Source organism: Hypomesus nipponensis, chromosome 17 (genome assembly GCF_054491055.1).
Source record: "Hypomesus nipponensis isolate SF chromosome 17, ASM5449105v1, whole genome shotgun sequence".
Classification (NCBI taxonomy): Eukaryota; Metazoa; Chordata; class Actinopteri; order Osmeriformes; family Osmeridae; genus Hypomesus; species Hypomesus nipponensis.
In genome coordinates, this window is record NC_140377.1 from 1,327,713 (window position 1) to 1,345,000 (window position 17,288).

Below are 17,288 nucleotides of genomic sequence, written 5' to 3' on the forward strand. Positions count from 1 at the left end.
TCTCTCTCTCTCTCTCTCTCTCTCTCTCTCTCTCTCTCTCTCTCTCTCTCTCTCTCTCTCTCTCTCTCTCTCTCTCTCTCTCTCTCTCTCTCTCTCTCTCTCTCTCTCTCTCTCTCTCTCTCTCCTGTCTCTGTTGTTTACCTCTGCCCTATATCCACCCTGCTGTCCTTTCCTACCAGTAGACGGTTGGGGGTTTTGAACAGCAGAGCACCAGTGTGGCTGACCTTGTGTGTTCTCCAGGTAGTGTGTGTCTTCCCTGCGCCCTGGCCCCCACGGTGCTCAGGGGGGGCTGGGGAGTGCTGCCCAGGTGTTACCCAGTGTGGGGTGCATCTGGCCGGCCGGCAGGGCTGGCATCTCCCCCGGGGGTCACCTGACTATGGAACATAACAGTCAGCATTTGAAAGCTCTCTGGAGGGGGTGGCAGATGTGACTGGGACTGTGTGTGTGTGTCGACAAATGAAAGCCAGAAAGACATGAAAAACACAGGGAGGGAGAAAAAAGGAAAAGAAACGTGGAGAGTTTTATCTCCTCCCCCCCGGGTGCTGCACTGAATGTCGTAACAAGTGTCCCCAATCCTTGTCTTGGTCTTAGCTCCACCCCTGGGCATTGGTGGGGTGATCCACACCAAGGAGCTTAACCTCCCCAACAAGGAAAAGCACTCAGGTAGTAGTGGACGGGAGGAGGAGGAAGAGGGGGAGAAGAGGAGGCGTGGAGAAAGGGAGGAGAAGGGCAGACAGGGGGTAGAGAGGACAAGGAAGGGAAGGAGGGAGAGGAGGGTGAAGACTGTCACGGGATAGCAGGTGACTAGACGAGGCACTGGGCCTTGCAGTTAACCCTCTCCTCTCCTTCATTTGTCTCGGTTCCAACCCTGAACCTCTGTCACAAAAATCACAACTCTCATTCTCTCTCTTTCAGTCTAGCTCTCTTGTCCCACAAGGTCATTTCCACTTCCTTCTCTCTCTTCCTCCTGTCCTCTCTCCTGTGTTCTGTCTCCTCCCCCTCTCTCCTCGGTGCTCTCTGGCTGGCCCCATTTACAGCACCTCTGCAGTCTCTCTGGTCCATTTCCTCCTTAGACAGGAAGAGGAAGTGGTCTCCTGGTGCTGGCGACACAGGGACCATCTAGGAGGTGATAATGCAGTTTCATGGTTCTGCTGGAGCTGACCCGGGAACTCGCACCCTGGGGCTGGGAGAGGGGGAGGAGAGAAGAAAGAGGGAGGGAGGAGTGAGGGGGCAGAGAGAGGAAGAGACAGAGGGAGGAGAGAAGAGAGAGGGAGGAAGGAGAGAGAGAGGGAGAGACAGAGGGAGGAGAGAAGAGGGAGGGAGGGAGGAAGGAGAGAGAGGGGGAGAGAGAGGGAGAGACAGAGGGAGGAGAGAAGAGAGAGGGAGGGAGGGAGGAAGGAGAGAGAGGGGGAGAGAGAGGGAGAGACAGAGGGAGGAGAGAAGAGAGAGGGAGGGAGGAAGGAGAGAGAGGGGAGAGAGAGAGGGAGAGACAGAGGGAGGAGAGAAGAGAGAGGAAGGAAGGAGAGAGAGGGGGCAGAGAGAGGAAGAGGCAGAGGGAGGAGAGAAGAGAGAGGGAGGAAGGAGAGAGGGGGGAGAGAGGAAGAGGCAGAGGGAGGAGAGAAGAGAGAGGGAGGAAGGAGAGAGGGGGCAGAGAGAGGAAGAGGCAGAGGGAGGAGAGAAGAGAAGGGAGGAAGGAGAGGGGGGGGGGGGAGAGAGGAAGAGGCAGAGGGAGGAGAGAAGAGAGAGGGAGGAAGGAGAGGGGGGAGAGAGGAAGAGGCAGAGGGAGGAGAGAAGAGAAGGGAGGAAGGAGAGAGGGGGCAGAGAGAGGAAGAGGCAGAGGAAGGAGAGAAGAGAAGGGAGGAAGGAGAGAGGGGGCAGAGAGAGGAAGAGGCAGAGGGAGGAGAGAAGAGAGAGGGAGGAAGGAGAGAGGGAGGAGGGGGAAGAGAGAGAGGTTGTATAAAAACAGGGAGATTGAGAGAGAAAAAGTATTTTCTGTGTCCTGAGTGGAATGAGTGAACTTTAACAGACACTAGTCCCCTCAGGGACCATAGACTGAGGCTGGGGCTGGGGCTGAGACTGGGGTTGAGGCTGGGGTTGAGGCTGGGGCTGCATTGAAGACTAAGTATTAAGATAAGAAACAAGAAACTGTAAGATCTAGGAGCTAGGAACAAGGGTCTAGGAACCACCGCAGAGAATGGAACACATGCTTTGTTCACTACCCTGGTCACAGAGTGCACGCTTCCTCTGCCAGCCATTACACACAGGTCAACACATCCATGTCTTATAGTCTACCACGCTGTAGATCTGGGCTCAAATTATTAATGTCTCTCTGCCTGAAATGGGAAGTGTGGGATCGAGAGAGTGATAGCAGGGGGGGGGGCAGGAAAGAGAAATGAGAGTGTGTGTGTGTTCACTGGAGGGCTGGACTAGTAGTTGTGGTGGATGTGAGTGAAGCCATCAGAAAGACACACCTGTTAAACCCTCCATGACATCTCTGGCCCTTTTCACAAAAAACGTCCTACTAGTCGTATTTCAGGGTTAACTAGTCCTAATCCTACTGGGTTAACTAGTCCTAATACTACTGGGTTAACTAGTCCTACTACACAGGATTAACTAGTCGAAGGACTGGGGTAACTTGTCCTCCTTGTACATGGTTAACTAGTCCTGCTACAGGCTGACTAGTCCAACAGGGTTAGCTGGTCCAGGGGTGACTAGTGTCAGGCATGTCTCAGTAACTAGACATACATTATACACTAGCTGGACCTTCCTCCCGCTGTGTCATTGGCTGACTGTTAACTCTGGCATCCAATCAGAGCCCAGGAAGAATGGTGACAGGCTTCCACAGTGGGACTGCTGGCGCTGTAGCAGAGAGGGCAGAGCGAAAAGAGGAGAGAAAAGAGAGACTGAAAGAAAGAGAGCCAGGCTGTCCGCTGTGTTGCCAGGGTTACGTGACCAAACATATATGACTCGTAACACGCTTGTGAACGTGCCCAGAGCCAGCAACAGGACAAACACACACACACACACACATGCCTGACTGACACACACATACATACATAAACAGACAAAAGCAAACTCAGACACAGACACAACCTCTCTTTGTGTCGCACTCACAGACCCAAAGGCCTGATCGCTCCAGCTTGTGGGATGTGTCTTTGTGGGAAATTGTATCCAGGCTGGCTTTAGTGTCCACATCCACATCATACAGCCCTATGAAAGCTGATCTGATGTACCTGGCCTACTTCTCACTGCTGAACATGAGATGCATATGCATGTGTGTGTGTGTGTGTGTTTACGAGAGAGAGACAGAGACACAAAGAGGTAGAGACAACAAAAGTGTATGGAGTGAGAAAAAAGAGATAGAGATAGAAAGTGTGTGTGTGCTTGTGTTTGTGTGTGTGTGTGTGGTCTGGAAGGGCCCATCTGGGTCAAGATTTGTAATCAGTTTGTTGCATCAAAGTGACAGATTAGATTGGAGATTATAGAGCTGAATATCCCATTACTGTGATCTGTGTGTGGATGTCTGTTAGTGTTCTACTGAGAGAGGGAGAGCAGAGAGCAGAGAGCAGAGAGCAGAGAGCAGAGAGCAGAGAGCAGAGAGCAGAGAGCAGAGAGCAGAGAGGAGAGAGCAGAGAGCAGAGAGCAGAGAGGAGAGAGCAGAGAGCAGAGAGCAGAGAGCAGAGAGCAGAGAGCAGAGAGCAGAGAGCAGAGAGCAGAGAGCAGAGAGCAGAGAGGATGGGGGAGAATCGAGAGAGAGGTGGGATAGTGGGTGGACAGACAGACAGACAGACAAGCAGACAGACAGACAGACAGACAGACAGACAGACAGACAGGCAGGCAGACAGGCAGGCAGGCAGGCAGGCAGGCAGGCAGGCAGGCAGGCAGGCAGGCAGGCAGACAGACAGGCAGACAGGCAGACAGACAAGCAGACAGACAGACAGACAGACAGACAGGCAGACAGGCAGGCAGGCAGGCAGGGTGGAGGAGATGGGGGAGAAAACAGGAGAAGTAGAGGGGAAGAGAGGTGTTTGTTTATGTGTGAGTGTGTGTGTGTGTGTGTGTGTGTGTGTGTGTGTGTGTGTGTGTGTTTTTTTTACAGTAGAAACAGACTTAACGTTCTACTGGCCTGCATGGCAGACATCAGTGATACAAAACTATTCAAGCTCTTTGATTAATTTGAAATCAAAACAAAACTGCTGAAATATGACAATGTTTGTGTTATATGATGATTATAATGATTTGTAACAGTGGGTGTACCTGTGAGTGTATTACTGTTTCCTAACACCGTGTGTGTGTTTGTGTGTGTGTGTGTTGTGTTGTTCAGAGGAAGAGCAAGCTTCACTACCACATAGCTGTGATCATCAACTACCTGGGACACTGTATCTCCCTGGGAGCACTGCTGGTCGCCTTCACCCTGTTCATGAGACTCAGGTCAGTCTACCTTCACCCTGTTCATGAGACTCAGGTCAGTCTACCTTCACCCTGTTCATGAGACTCAGGTCAGTCTACCTTCACCCTGTTCATGAGACTCAGGTCAGTCTACCTTCACCCTGTTCATGAGACTCAGGTCAGTCTACCTTCACCCTGTTCATGAGACTCAGGTCAGTCTACCTTCACCCTGTTCATGAGACTCAGGTCAGTCTACCTCCACCCTGTTCATGAGACTCAGGTCAGTCTACCTCCACCCTGTTCATGAGACTCAGGTCAGTCTACCTTCACCCTGTTCATGAGACTCAGGTCAGTCTACCTTCACCCTGTTCATGAGACTCAGGTCAGTCTACCTTCACCCTGTTCATGAGACTCAGGTCAGTCTACCTCCACCCTGTTCATGAGACTCAGGTCAGTCTACCTTCACCCTGTTCATGAGACTCAGGTCAGTCTACCTCCACCCTGTTCATGAGACTCAGGTCAGTCTACCTTCACCCTGTTCATGAGACTCAGGTCAGTCTACCTCCACCCTGTTCATGAGACTCAGGTCAGTCTACCTCCACCCTGTTCATGAGACTCAGGTCAGTCTACCTCCACCCTGTTCATGAGACTCAGGTCAGTCTACCTTCACCCTGTTCATGAGACTCAGGTCAGTCTACCTTCACCCTGTTCATGAGACTCAGGTCAGTCTACCTTCACCCTGTTCATGAGACTCAGGTCAGTCTACCTCCACCCTGTTCATGAGACTCAGTCTTCCTCCACCAGCCCCTCCTTCCATCCTGTCAGTCAGACATTCTTTCATCCATCCATCCATCCATCCACACACACACAGATTTTCATCAGCAAAGAAAGAGTCAGTCTGTCACCTTGCCTGGGGATCAGTACTAATGCATATCACTGGAGTGGAGTCTGTCCACACACTGACACACACACACACACACACACACACAGACACACACACAGACACACACACACACACACAGACACAGACACACAGTCACACACACAATGACAGCAAACAGATACAAACATACACACACGTACATGCATGTGTGCAGTAGGTGCATGCAGGCTGACAGACCCATCCAAACCTCCCTCCCTTTCCTCCCTCTAACCATTCCTCATCATCTCCTATAATTCGGCTGCTCTAAATAGTCTGTTTCTCCAGATAATCAGTCAAATGTTTCCAAATACCCCCAAACCTCCTGAAAGCTAAATGCTTAATGGATGAGGTCTTTTAATAAATCTCTTTAAACCATAGCCCCAGATTTATTGTATTATATCTGTTTAAACCGTAAGACTATAGATACACCATGAAACCGTTTGACTCCTAGACAAATCTCTGATTATAACATGTGTATGTGTGTGTGTGTGTGTGAGGGAGTGTGTGTGTGTGAGTGTGTGTGTGTGAGTGTGTACCACAGGGTTCTGTCAGGATGCGATAATGTTGCGTCTGGTTGTGTTAGCCTTCAGTTATGGAGGCCAGATTGTGTGACCCTGAGATTAAACATATCGTCAGAGAGATTGTTTAAGGCAGATAATCTCACTCTAATCCCCTCTGATTAATCTTGGCTCTACTTCACCCTGCCTTCCAGTCAGATGGTCTCGCCCTGTCAGAAGGCAGCGGGATTGGACAGAGAGGATGGAGGCAAGAGATGGCCCTGCAAGTGTAAAGTCTGCTGGAGTAGTCACTGTGGTTGGCATAGTAACACTCACAGACATCAGACTCTTCTGGTCCATCCTCCCAATGTCTCAATATCACCAGCAATGCATTGTGGGAGAAGGGATGGAAGGATAAACAATATGGAGAAGTGATGGGTTGGATGAGAGAAGAAGTGAAAAGAAAGAAGGGGACTAGGGGAGAAGACAGATGGATTCAGAGAAAGTGGCGACTGAAAGAGGAGAGGAAGTTCAGAAACAAACACGACCAACTCTGGTGTATCTTCTTGGGAGCCAGTGGAACCAGATGTCGGGAACACACACACGCACACACACACACACACACACACACGCACACACGCACACACGCACACACACACACACACACACACATGGTGGTAGGGACAGACCTTCCACATACAGTATTTATAATCTGCCTTCTTACTGTTGCCGAGGGGTGGAGTCTAATAAATGTGTTAAATGTTTTATGTGGTTCTGATACAGAGATATTTCTATCCACCTGCCCCCAGCGGGCCAGATAACACACACACTCACACACTCACTCACACACACACACACACACAGAGAAGCCCATTCGAGAGGCCACACAGAGTGCAGCTAAAGTGAACTTTCTAAATGCTGATAAGACTGAACGCCTGTCCACAGAGGACTTGAGCAGACACTCACTGACACCCACACACACACACACACACACCCACACACACACACACACACACTCACACACACACACACACACCGGCCTGAGAAGATTAAACTGCAGTTGCATTTCAACTGCAGTTTGGAAGAAAAGTGTAAAGGCTAGCTTCTCATCCCTGTTTCCTTCACAGAAACAGAGGGATGACTGATGACAGGATTGATAATGAAATTAACAGGATTACAGCAGAGGGAGATTATAGAGATGGAGGTGAGCCAGGCTGGAGGGAGACTGACAGACAGGAAGTGGTGTGTCTCCTAAACCCTCTGAGAACAAGAGGGTTACATAAGCCAACACACACATTATCCTATTCCCTTGCACGCACGCACACACACACACACCTCAAGCTTCTGGAGACACGGACCAGCAAGGACACAAGGACAGACACACCCTTGGTAAAACACACACACACACCTAAAGCCTAAAACAATAACATCAGAACAATGCTGCTGGACTCATCTGTGTGCGTGTGTGTGTGTGTGTGTGTGTGTGTAGCCAGGAGGGGATGAGCTATGAGCCATGTATTGTCCTCATTCAGGTTTAGAGAACTCACACAACTTTCTGCCTTTTCCTCTCCCTCCTCTCCTCTCTGTCCTCTCCTCATCCTCCTCTCCCTTCTCTCTTTCCTCTTCTACTTATTTCTCTCTCCTGATGGAGGGATGTATGGAATAGGTTAGGAGAGAAGGGAGGAAAATGAGGGAAAGGAGAGGAAAGTTGGAGTGAAGAAGGGAGAGGTAGAGGGAGGGAGAGGTAGCAGGGTGAGGAATGGCAGTGGGCCACGGCTCACACTGAGACCATGTGCTCCACAGTCTGCTACCTTCCACCCTCCCTCCCTTCCTCTCTCCCTCCATCCCTCCATTCTCTTCGTATTCCAGTACAACTCCCTGTCCTCTAGTGTCCTAGCCCCCTCTCCTCTATGGTCCTAGTTCCCTCTCCTCTACGGTCCTAGTTCCCTCTCCTCTACGGTCCTAGTTCCCTCTCCTCTACGGTCCTAGTTCCCTCTCCTCTACGGTCCTAGTTCCCTCTCCTCTACTGTCCTAGTTCCCTCTCCTCTACAGTCCTAGTTCCCTCTCCTCTACGGTCCTAGCTCCCTCTACTCTAGTGTCCTAGTTCCCTCTCCTCTACAGTCCTAGTTCCCTCTCCTCTACGGTCCTAGTTCCCTCTCATCTAGTGTCCTAGCTCCCTCTCCTCTACTGTCCTAGTTCCCTCTCCTCTACGGTCCTAGTTCCCTCTCCTCTACAGTCCTAGCTCCCTCTACTCTAGTGTCCTAGTTCCCTCTCCTCTACGGTCCTAGTTCCCTCTCCTCTACGGTCCTAGTTCCCTCTCCTCTACGGTCCTAGTTCCCTCTCATCTAGTGTCCTAGCTCCCTCTCCTCTACTGTCCTAGTTCCCTCTCCTCTACGGTCCTAGTTCCCTCTCCTCTACAGTCCTAGCTCCCTCTACTCTAGTGTCCTAGTTCCCTCTCCTCTACGGTCCTAGTTCCCTCTCCTCTACGGTCCTTGTTCCCTCTCCTCTTCTGTCCTAGTTCCCTCTCCTCTACGGTCCTAGTTCCCTCTCCTCTACGGTCCTAGTTCCCTCTCCTCTACAGTCCTAGTTCCCTCTCCTCTACGGTCCTAGCTCCCTCTACTCTAGTGTCCTAGTTCCCTCTCCTCTACAGTCCTAGCTCCCTCTACTCTAGTGTCCTAGTTCCCTCTCCTCTACGGTCCTAGTTCCCTCTCCTCTACGGTCCTAGTTCCCTCTCCTCTACGGTCCTAGTTCCCTCTCCTCTACGGTCCTAGTTCCCTCTCCTCTAATGTCATAACTCCCTCTCATCTAGTGTCCTAGCTTTCTGTCCACAGAGCAGACATGCAGGTTTCTCAGTCCTCTGCAGGCTTCCTGGTCCCTGTGGGAGACTGGAGGAGCCATGTTACATGTTAATGATGACAGTGTGTCTCTGTAGGTCAGCCTCTCATCGGAGCATGCTGGACACACACACACACATTGTTTGATGCCAGCCTTGGCTGGTGCACAGCGGGCACTGAGGTGCTGCTGGGGTGGTAGAGGCAGGTGTGTGTGTATCCTGGGGGTGTGTACGTCACTGGAGAGATCCAACAGATCCAACCTGCTGTCGTTACCTAATGGAAACAGTCACCAGGGAACTAGGGAGGCCTGGACTTGTGTGTAGTTGTTTGTGCTTGTGTGTTGTGTTTAGTGTGTGTGTTTGGAAAGTAATGAAATGTCAACCAGAGAGCTGGTAGAGTGTTCCAATGGTGCCTCACCTCAGGCTGGGAATCATCTGGCCTGGCACACACACACACACACACACACACACACACACAGACACACACACACACTGCTTGTCGAACTGTAAAGGTCATCTCCAGCAGCTGTGCTGAGCCAGCTCATCTGTTAACCAATCACAGAGCTTGCTGACCCGATCTGAGCACACCTGCCAACCAATCATGCTGCAGACTAGTCAGAGACAAGCCCACCAATTAGAGAGCTGACAAGAGGCTGATGTGTGTGTGTGTGTGTGTTTATGTTTGATCATCGACATGGGTAGGCAGCAGATCAAACACTAGTTATGAATGGTTCAGCAGACTAATGGACAATAGAGCGAAAGAAAAATATAGGAGAGAGAGAGAGAGAGAGAGAGAGAGAGAGAGAGAGAGAGAGAGAGAGAGAGAGAGAGAGAGAGAGAGAGAGAAAGAGAGAGAGGACAGGGGCATGATGATGCCCCATTTGGATATTACTGTAGCATGAGGTGCTTATCCAGCTATACAGTATAATGTGTTCTGATGTGTGTGTGTGTGTGTGAAAGCATTGAATTTCTGACACCAGGATATGTCTTTTCATCCTGACCTTTCAACATATAAATAATATAAGCTTTCACACACACACACACACTCACACACATATTCTGTAGAATAGTACACCACACTTTTGGCCTAGTTGGTTGAGCTATTACCACAGAGAGCTCCATGTTTACGCTGGTACAGTATGTGTGTGTGTGTTTGTGTGCTGGCACAGTGTGTGTGTGTGATTCTCCAGGGTCAGGAAGAGTTGACTGTCAGTGTCATCAGAGAATGTCAAAGTGCTTTTTACACGGGACTGAAGAACACCCTTATAAGGACCTAGAAGAAAAATCCTCTTTACTTTTATCTCCTTACAAACACACAAACACACACACCCAGATGGTGCCAAAAACACACACTCACAAAACGGATCAATATTTGTTAATTGTCTCAAGGGTGGTCCATGAGAGGGTGCTTGATTATCACAGGATAATGAGAGAGAGATAGAGAGAGAGAGAGTTAGAGAGAGAGAGAGATAGAGAGAGAGAGAGAGAGAGAGAGGAGAGAGAGAGAGAGAGAGAGAGAGAGAGAGAGAGAGAGAGAGAGAGAGAGAGAGAGCAGGAGAGAGGAAAGAGAGAGAGAGAGAGAGAGAGAGAGAGAGAGAGAGAGAGAGAGAGAGAGAGAGAGGGAGGAGAGAGGAGAGAGAGAGAGAGAGAGAGGAGAGAGAGAGAGAGATGGAGGAGAGAGGAGAGAGAGAGATGGAGGAGAGAGGAGAGAGAGAGAGAGAGAGAGAGAGAGAGAGAGAGAGAGAGAGAGAGAGAGAGAGAGAGAGAGAGAGAGAGAGAGAGAGAGAGAGAGAGAGAGAGAGACAGTGATACAGTACATCTTAGACACATCGCCGGAGGGCCCAGAGATTCTACAGGAAGTCACACACTGGCACTTCCTCCACCAACATCCATCATCCTGACTGACAGTGTTCTCCCTTCAGCCCCCTTCCTCTTCCTTCCTCTCCCTTCCTCTCTCTCTATGCTCTGTCGCTTATAATCTCTCCATCCTTCTCATTAGCTCTTTTTTTGCTCTCTCTTTCTCTGCTCTCTGTCTCTGTCAGTATCTCTTTCTTTCCAAATTCCCTTTCCGGAAGTCTAAATTGACTGTTTATAATCAAGTGAATTTGAATTAATTGAATGGAGGAAGTAGGAAGCAGATGTGGATTGTGCTTTCTCCTCCCCTCTCCTCTCCTTTACCCCACCTTCCCTCCTCTCCTCTCTCTCCTCCCATCCTCTCTCCTTTCCTCCCCCTTCCTTCCCTCCCTCCCCTCCTCTCTCTCCCTTCTTCCCTCCCCCTCCCCTCCCCTCCTCTCCTCCCTCTCCTCCCTCCCCTCCTCTCTCCTCTCTCCTTTCCTCTCTCTTCTCCTCCTCTCCCCTCCTGTCCTCCCCTCTCTTCCCTCCCCCCCTCCTCTCTCTCCCTTCTTCCCTCCCTGCTCTGTTGAGAGCCGAATGTCTTTGAGGCTGTTAATATCATCGTTTGGCTCCTCTGAAGTTAATGCTGGACAATAGAGAGATTAACATGCTTTAACATGAGCCTATACGGAGCGTCTCTGCTCCCAGCTGTGACCAATGCACACTCAAAGCATCTTTCAGTAGCTGTTTTGTGTATATATGATCGTGTGTGTGTGTGTGTTTGAGTGTGTGTGTGTGTGTGTGTTTGAGTGTGTGTGTGTGTGTGTTTGAGTGTGTGTGTGTGTGTGTTTGAGTGTGTGTGTGTGTGTGTGTGTTTGAGTGTGTGTGTGTGTGTGTGTGTGTGTGTGTTTGAGTGTGTGTGTGTGTGTGTGTGTTTGAGTGTGTGTGTGCTCCAGTGAGGCTCTGTCAGCAGTACCACCACTCTGTATCTACATTCGTCTGACGTCTCCTAGAACACACAGCTGGTTGTAGATTCGTATCTGAGCGCACACTAATGTCTGAGTAAACGAATAAGATGCAACACACATTACCCACACACACACACAGGCAAACAGGCTGACAGGCAGACAGGCAAACAGGCAGACAGGCAGACAGGCAGACAGGCAGACAGACAGACAGACAGACAGACAGACAGACAGGCAGGCAGGCAGGCAGGCAGGCAGGCAGGCAGACAGGCAGACAGGCAGACAGGCAAACAGGCAGACAGGCAGACAGGCAGACAGACAGACAGACAGACAGACAGACAGACAGACAGACAGACAGACAGACAGACAGGCAGACAGGCAGACAGACAGACAGGCAGACAGACAGACAGATAGACAGACAGACAGACAGACAGGCAGACAGGCAGACAGGCAGACAGGCAGACAGACAGAGGTTTGACACAGGGGCTGTTTCTCTAGATGACAGGAGAGAGAACAGAAACGTTTCTCCCCTTGAGAAAAGGAGGAGGAGAGAGAGGCAGGTTATCACAGAGGCAGGCAGGGAGGCAGGGAGGCAGGGAGGCAGGGACTCTGCTCTTGAAGACAAGCAGCAGGGTGGAGGTGTCCTTGTCCCAGATCCACTCTGTGACCCTACTGTACAACCACAAATAGAATGACGATAGAACCTTTGAGTCCAGTAATAAAACTGACATAGGGTCCAGGGAGCCTAGGAGTCCTACAGTGGAACTTGTATGTGTTGGAATAGAAAAGGGATAGGGTGATGTGTAATAAATGTGTTGGCTGAATAATAAATGGGTGGATGGGTGGATGGGTGAGTGGGTGGGTGTTCTGGTTGCACCAGGCTGTTGTGTCGGAGGCCAGTCACAGATAACTACACGTGAGGAGAGAGAAAATGGGAGAGGCCGCCATGGGTTCCAGGAGAGAGAGAGAGAGAGAGAGAGAGAGAGAGGAAAGAGAGGGAAAGAGAGGGAAAGAGAGGGAAAGAGAGGGAAAGAGAGGGAAAGAGAGGTAAAGAGAGGGAAAGAGAGGGAAGAGTTCAGAAGAAGGAGGCGGGAAGGTTGGTGGACGGAGAGAGAAGAGGACGCAAGAAGCTGGTGGAGAAAGCGAGGCGCCGGCAGGATGTAAGGCCCCACTGTGTCCACAGAACCTGTCAGAGGGAGACAGAGAGAAAGAGAGAGAGAGGGAGGGAGGGATTAAGGGGAAGAGGGAGAGCAGGATGAAGGGACTTAGAAGGAGAAAGTGAGGGAGAAGAGTGAGAGGATGTGGAGGAGTTCTCCACGGTCTCCTGTGATGTATAGTCCGGGAGAGAGGGAGGGAGGCAGGGAGGGAGGGAGGGAGGGAGGGAGGGAGGGAGGGAGGGAGGGAGGGAGGGAGGGAGGGAGGGAGGGAGGGAGGGAGGGAGGGAGGGAGGGAGGGAGGGAGGGAGGGAGGGAGGGAGGATGGAGGGGAGAGATTTAAGGATCCAGAAACCGAGAGTCACGGAGGAATGGAGGGCGAGGAAGTTGTAGAGGAGAGGAGAAGGAGATTTAGGCTGATGGCAGGGAGGAAGAGAAGGGCAGAGAGAGGATATATTACTGGAGAGGAGGGGGAGAGGTGCAGGAGCAGAAACATGAGAGGAGGGCAGATTGACAAACCTTCATGGTTTTTGAAGCAGGAGAGGACAGGGAGGAACGAGGGAAAGAGGGAAGAGAAAAGAGGAGAGGAGAGATGGAGGGGGAGAGAGAGATCCGCACAGGAGAAGCTGTATGTCTACGTTGGCAGCCGTCCAGTCCCCTACTGGATAAAACAGCACAAAGGAATGTTAGGATTCAAACCTCAAAGTTTGGCCAAACCTCAAAAAGCTGTATCATTGACAAAGAAAAATAGGAAGAAGGAGAAGATAGACAGGGAATGTGTTAATGTGGACGCGAGCGAGTGATTTGTGTATGTGTGTGTGTGTGTGTGTGTGTGTGCTTGCACGTACTGCAGAAGGCTAAAAGAGGCTATGTTTTCAAATCCTTTCACATGTCACTGAAGTCCAGACTGTAAATAAGATTTCATGTCATCATGCATTAGGTATTCGCAATGTTTCAGTCCAAGAGGGTGGAACTCCTGCTAGATGTTTTAAAAAGAGAACAGTGCCCCTCTCTTCCCTGTCTCTCCACCAATAGGAGTGTTCTACACTATTTCCTTATGCATTTCCCCCAATAGGAATGCCCTGTAATAGCCCCTTTTCCTGTGTTTCCACCAATAGGAGTATCCGCTGCCTGAGGAACATCATTCATTGGAATCTGATCACAGCCTTCATCCTGAGGAACGCTACCTGGTTTGTGGTTCAACTCACCATGAACCCTGCAGTACATGAGAGTAATGTGGTGAGTCTGCATCACACACACACGCACACACACACACACACACACACACACTGCACTGAACTACATTAAATACACGATGGACTACATTACAGGAAGATGGATGACTTTGGATACTTGTAGGACTGTAGATCGTGCTGAGGTAGACCTGTGGGGTCTCTCCTGTAGAGGTCAGGCCGGCGATGGAGTCTGATGACAGATGTCTCTCTGTATGGACTTCAGCAGGAGGTTATAAAACTATTACAGAGCGATTCTGATGCTCTTTATGATGTCATCCATCACTTTAATCCCAAGCCCTTCTGAAGAGGAGGAGAGGATGATACTGGATGAAAACAGACCTGTGTGTTTCTGTCGGCAACCGAGCCAATGCTGATCATGCCATCATGGATGCTGCAACATGTGTGTGTGATGGTGTGTGTGTGATGGTGGGGGGGGGGGCGGGGGAAGGCCGTCTGGCACCCTGAACAGAGCACAGGAATGTGGGTGGGAGGTGTCACCGGAGGAAGAACAGAGGAGAAAGAGCTGTGAATGACGTGTGATTGGCCTGGTGGGGGGCGGGTGGGGTGGGGGGGGTCCTGATTCGGGGGGAAGTTGACGGGAGGTGCAGCCGCAGGGGGGGGGGGGGGGCTGCAGGGGGGGGGCTGCAAGGATGGAGGTGTGAACGAAGTGTGATACTGATGTGACAGCAGACCTAGAAGTACCTCACACCCCTGGGGAGAGGAGGGAGAAAGGGGAGGAGAGGGAGGAGAGGGATGAGAGGGAGGAGAGGGAGAGGGGGAGGAGAGGGGGGAGAGGGAGGGGAGCGAGGAGAGGGAGAGGGGGAGGAGAGGGGGGAGAGGGAGAGGGGGAGGTGAGGGAGGAGAGGGAGAGGAGAGGGGGGAGAGGGAGGAGAGGGAGGAGAGGGAGGAGAGGGACAGGGGGGAGGAGAGGGAGGAGAGGGAGAGGGAGAGGGAGAGGGGGAGGAGATGGAGAAGAGGGAGAGGGGGAAGAGAGGGAGAAGAGGGAGAGGGAGAGGGGGAGGGAGGGAGAGAGGGAGGAGAGAGGGGAGAAGAAAGGAGGGGTGATCATCTCCTGGATTGCTGGATCTGTGCTGAGGCGATCACTGAGGCGATCACACCATCTGTCAATTTGTGTTCAGCGCAAACTGAAAAGAAGAGATCTTTATGGAATATAATCCTTTTGATTGCAACTAATTAGTTGAAAAGTGAAGAGAATAATTTCTGGAATAGAGGAAAGTAGAATGAAGTGGAGAGGAAATGGAATGGATCAGAATTGAGTAGAATACAGCTGAATAGAATAGAGTCGAGTCAATATAGTAAAGTAGAGTAGAGTAGAGTAGAGTAGAGAGGGACTATGTTGACTGATGGGAGAGGGGCGGTATGTTCTGGATGGCTCTGAAGGGTTGTGAGGCCTGAGGGGTCTCAGCTTGTCATCCAGCTGTCTGTGTTTACCACACGGAAATGGAAACTAGCCAATGACACAGCAGCAACAACATTGTAGAGGAAGTTAACTTCCTGCTAATGAGCCGCCGCTACTTTCACCCTCCCTCAGCCAATAAAGACAGGCAATACAGAAGCCCTCATTGGTGGATTTGCATTGGTGATGTGAGATCTGATTGGTTTATAGACCCTTTCTCTCCAAACCTTGACTGACAATAAAACGTTACTCCGTCTCTCTCTGTCTCTCTCTGTCTCTCTCTCTCTCACACACACATCCCTCCCTCCTCTCTCTCTCTCTCTCTCTCTCTCTCTCTCTCTCTCTCTCTCTCTCTCTCTCTCTCTCTCTCTGTCTCTCTCTCTCTCTCTCTCTCTCTCTCTCTCTCTCTCTCTCTCTCTCTCTCTCTCTCACACACACACATCCCTCCCCTCCTCTCTCTCTCTCTCTCTCTCTCTCTCTCTCTCTCTCTCTCTCTCTCTCTCTCTCTCTCTCTCTCACACACACATCCCTCCCCTCTCCTCCTCTCCTCCTCTCTCTCTCTCTCTCTCTCTCTCTCTCTCTCTCTCTCTCTCTCTCTCTCTCTCTGTCTCTCTCTCTCTCTCTCTCTCTCTCTCTCTCTCTCTCTCACACACACACATCCCTCCCCTCCTCTCTCTCTCTCTCTCTCTCTCTCTCTCTCTCTCTCTCTCTCTCTCTCTCTCTCTCTCTCTCTCTCTCTCTCTCTCTCACACACACATCCCTCCCCTCCCTCCCTCTCTCTCTCTCTCTCTCTCTCTCTCTCTCTCTCTCTCTCTCACACACACACATCCCTCCCCTCCTCTCTCTCTCTCTCTCTCTCTCTCTCTCTCTCTCTCTCTCTCTCTCTCTCTCTCTCTCTCTCTCTCTCTCTCTCTCTCTCACACACATCCCTCCCCTCTCCTCCTCTCTCTGTCTGTCCTCCAGGCATGGTGTCGGGTCGTCACTGCGGCCTACAACTACTTCCACGTCACCAACTTCTTCTGGATGTTTGGCGAGGGCTGCTACCTCCACACAGCCATCGTGCTCACCTACTCCACAGACAAGCTGCGCAAGTGGATGTTCATCTGCATCGGCTGGTGTGAGTACTGTAGGAAGGAGTAGTGAGGCTTCAGGGGTACATGCACATCCCACAATACACTGTCCTGTACACCTGCCCTCTACGCAGGTCTGCAGATAGTGGGGTGTGTCATCCAGGTATAGAACAGTAACCCTTATGTAAGCCCCGGGACCGTGGTTTTCTAGGGTTCCATGGTAACAGTGTTTTCTTTCAGGTATCCCTCTGCCCATCATCGTGGCCTGGGCCATCGGCAAACTGTACTACGACAACGAGAAGTAAGATGGCTTCTTCTGTTTTCCTGCTGTCATCGCACCTCTCAAGGCTTTTTGTCTCTCCTCTCTGCTCTCTCTCTCCTCTCTCTCATCATCATCATCTGATGATGACTGATTCATGTTTTTCAACCCAATCATGTGTCATCTCTGCGTCCTCCTGGGTCATTAACTTATCGATGGCTCCCCTGGCTGGGTCCTGGTCATGAGTGATGGTTGCAGCATGGGTATTGATTCCTCTGCATCTGGGGCACCATCATCAGTCTCCCTTGACAACCAGACAACCAGACAGCTCTAAACACTCAGCATGCTGTTGGTTACCATAACAACATGTAATCGCTGTACAGGTCCCAAAATGGCAGACGACATCTTGTCTTCCCCGTCCCCGTCTCCCCCTCCCCCTCCTCTCCTCCTCCCCCTCATCTCCTCTCCCTCTCCTCTCCTCCACCCCTCCTCCTCCCCATCCTCTCCTCCTGCCCCTCCTCCCCCTCCTCCTCCCCCTCCTCTCCCTCCTCCCCCTCCTCCTCCCCCTCCTCTCCTCTCCCCCTCCTCTCCTCTCCCCATCCTCTCCTCCTCCCCCTCCTCTCCTCCTCCCCCTCATCTCCTCTCCCCCTCCTCTCCTACACCCCTCCTCTCCTCCTCTTTCCCAAGCCCTCCTCTCCTCCTCCTCTCCTCTCC

At 51.2% G+C, this 17,288-nt stretch overlaps 2 protein-coding genes across 4 annotated transcripts in view; both read left to right on the plus strand.

Moving 5' to 3' along the window:
- The window catches only part of LOC146252869 (corticotropin-releasing factor receptor 1-like), a 33,858-nt gene extending 27,286 nt beyond the window's left edge, over window positions 1-6,572 (plus strand). For 2 of the 3 annotated variants that reach the window (XM_084677585.1, XM_084677586.1), the window contains 2 exons: window positions 4,325-4,431; window positions 6,024-6,572. In XM_084677585.1, coding sequence (XP_084533711.1) covers window positions 4,325-4,431; window positions 6,024-6,243 — 327 coding nt within the window. In that variant the 3' untranslated portion in view covers window positions 6,244-6,572. The remainder of the gene's footprint in view (window positions 1-4,324; window positions 4,432-6,023) is intronic. The other variant, XM_084677587.1, reaches the window with a different exon arrangement.
- A 6,970-nt stretch (window positions 6,573-13,542) lies between these two features.
- The window catches only part of LOC146252870 (corticotropin-releasing factor receptor 1), an 11,911-nt gene continuing 8,165 nt past the window's right edge, over window positions 13,543-17,288 (plus strand). The window contains exons 1-4 of the mRNA XM_084676789.1: window positions 13,543-13,595; window positions 13,712-13,832; window positions 16,209-16,362; window positions 16,556-16,616. Coding sequence (XP_084532915.1) covers window positions 13,543-13,595; window positions 13,712-13,832; window positions 16,209-16,362; window positions 16,556-16,616 — 389 coding nt within the window. The remainder of the gene's footprint in view (window positions 13,596-13,711; window positions 13,833-16,208; window positions 16,363-16,555; window positions 16,617-17,288) is intronic.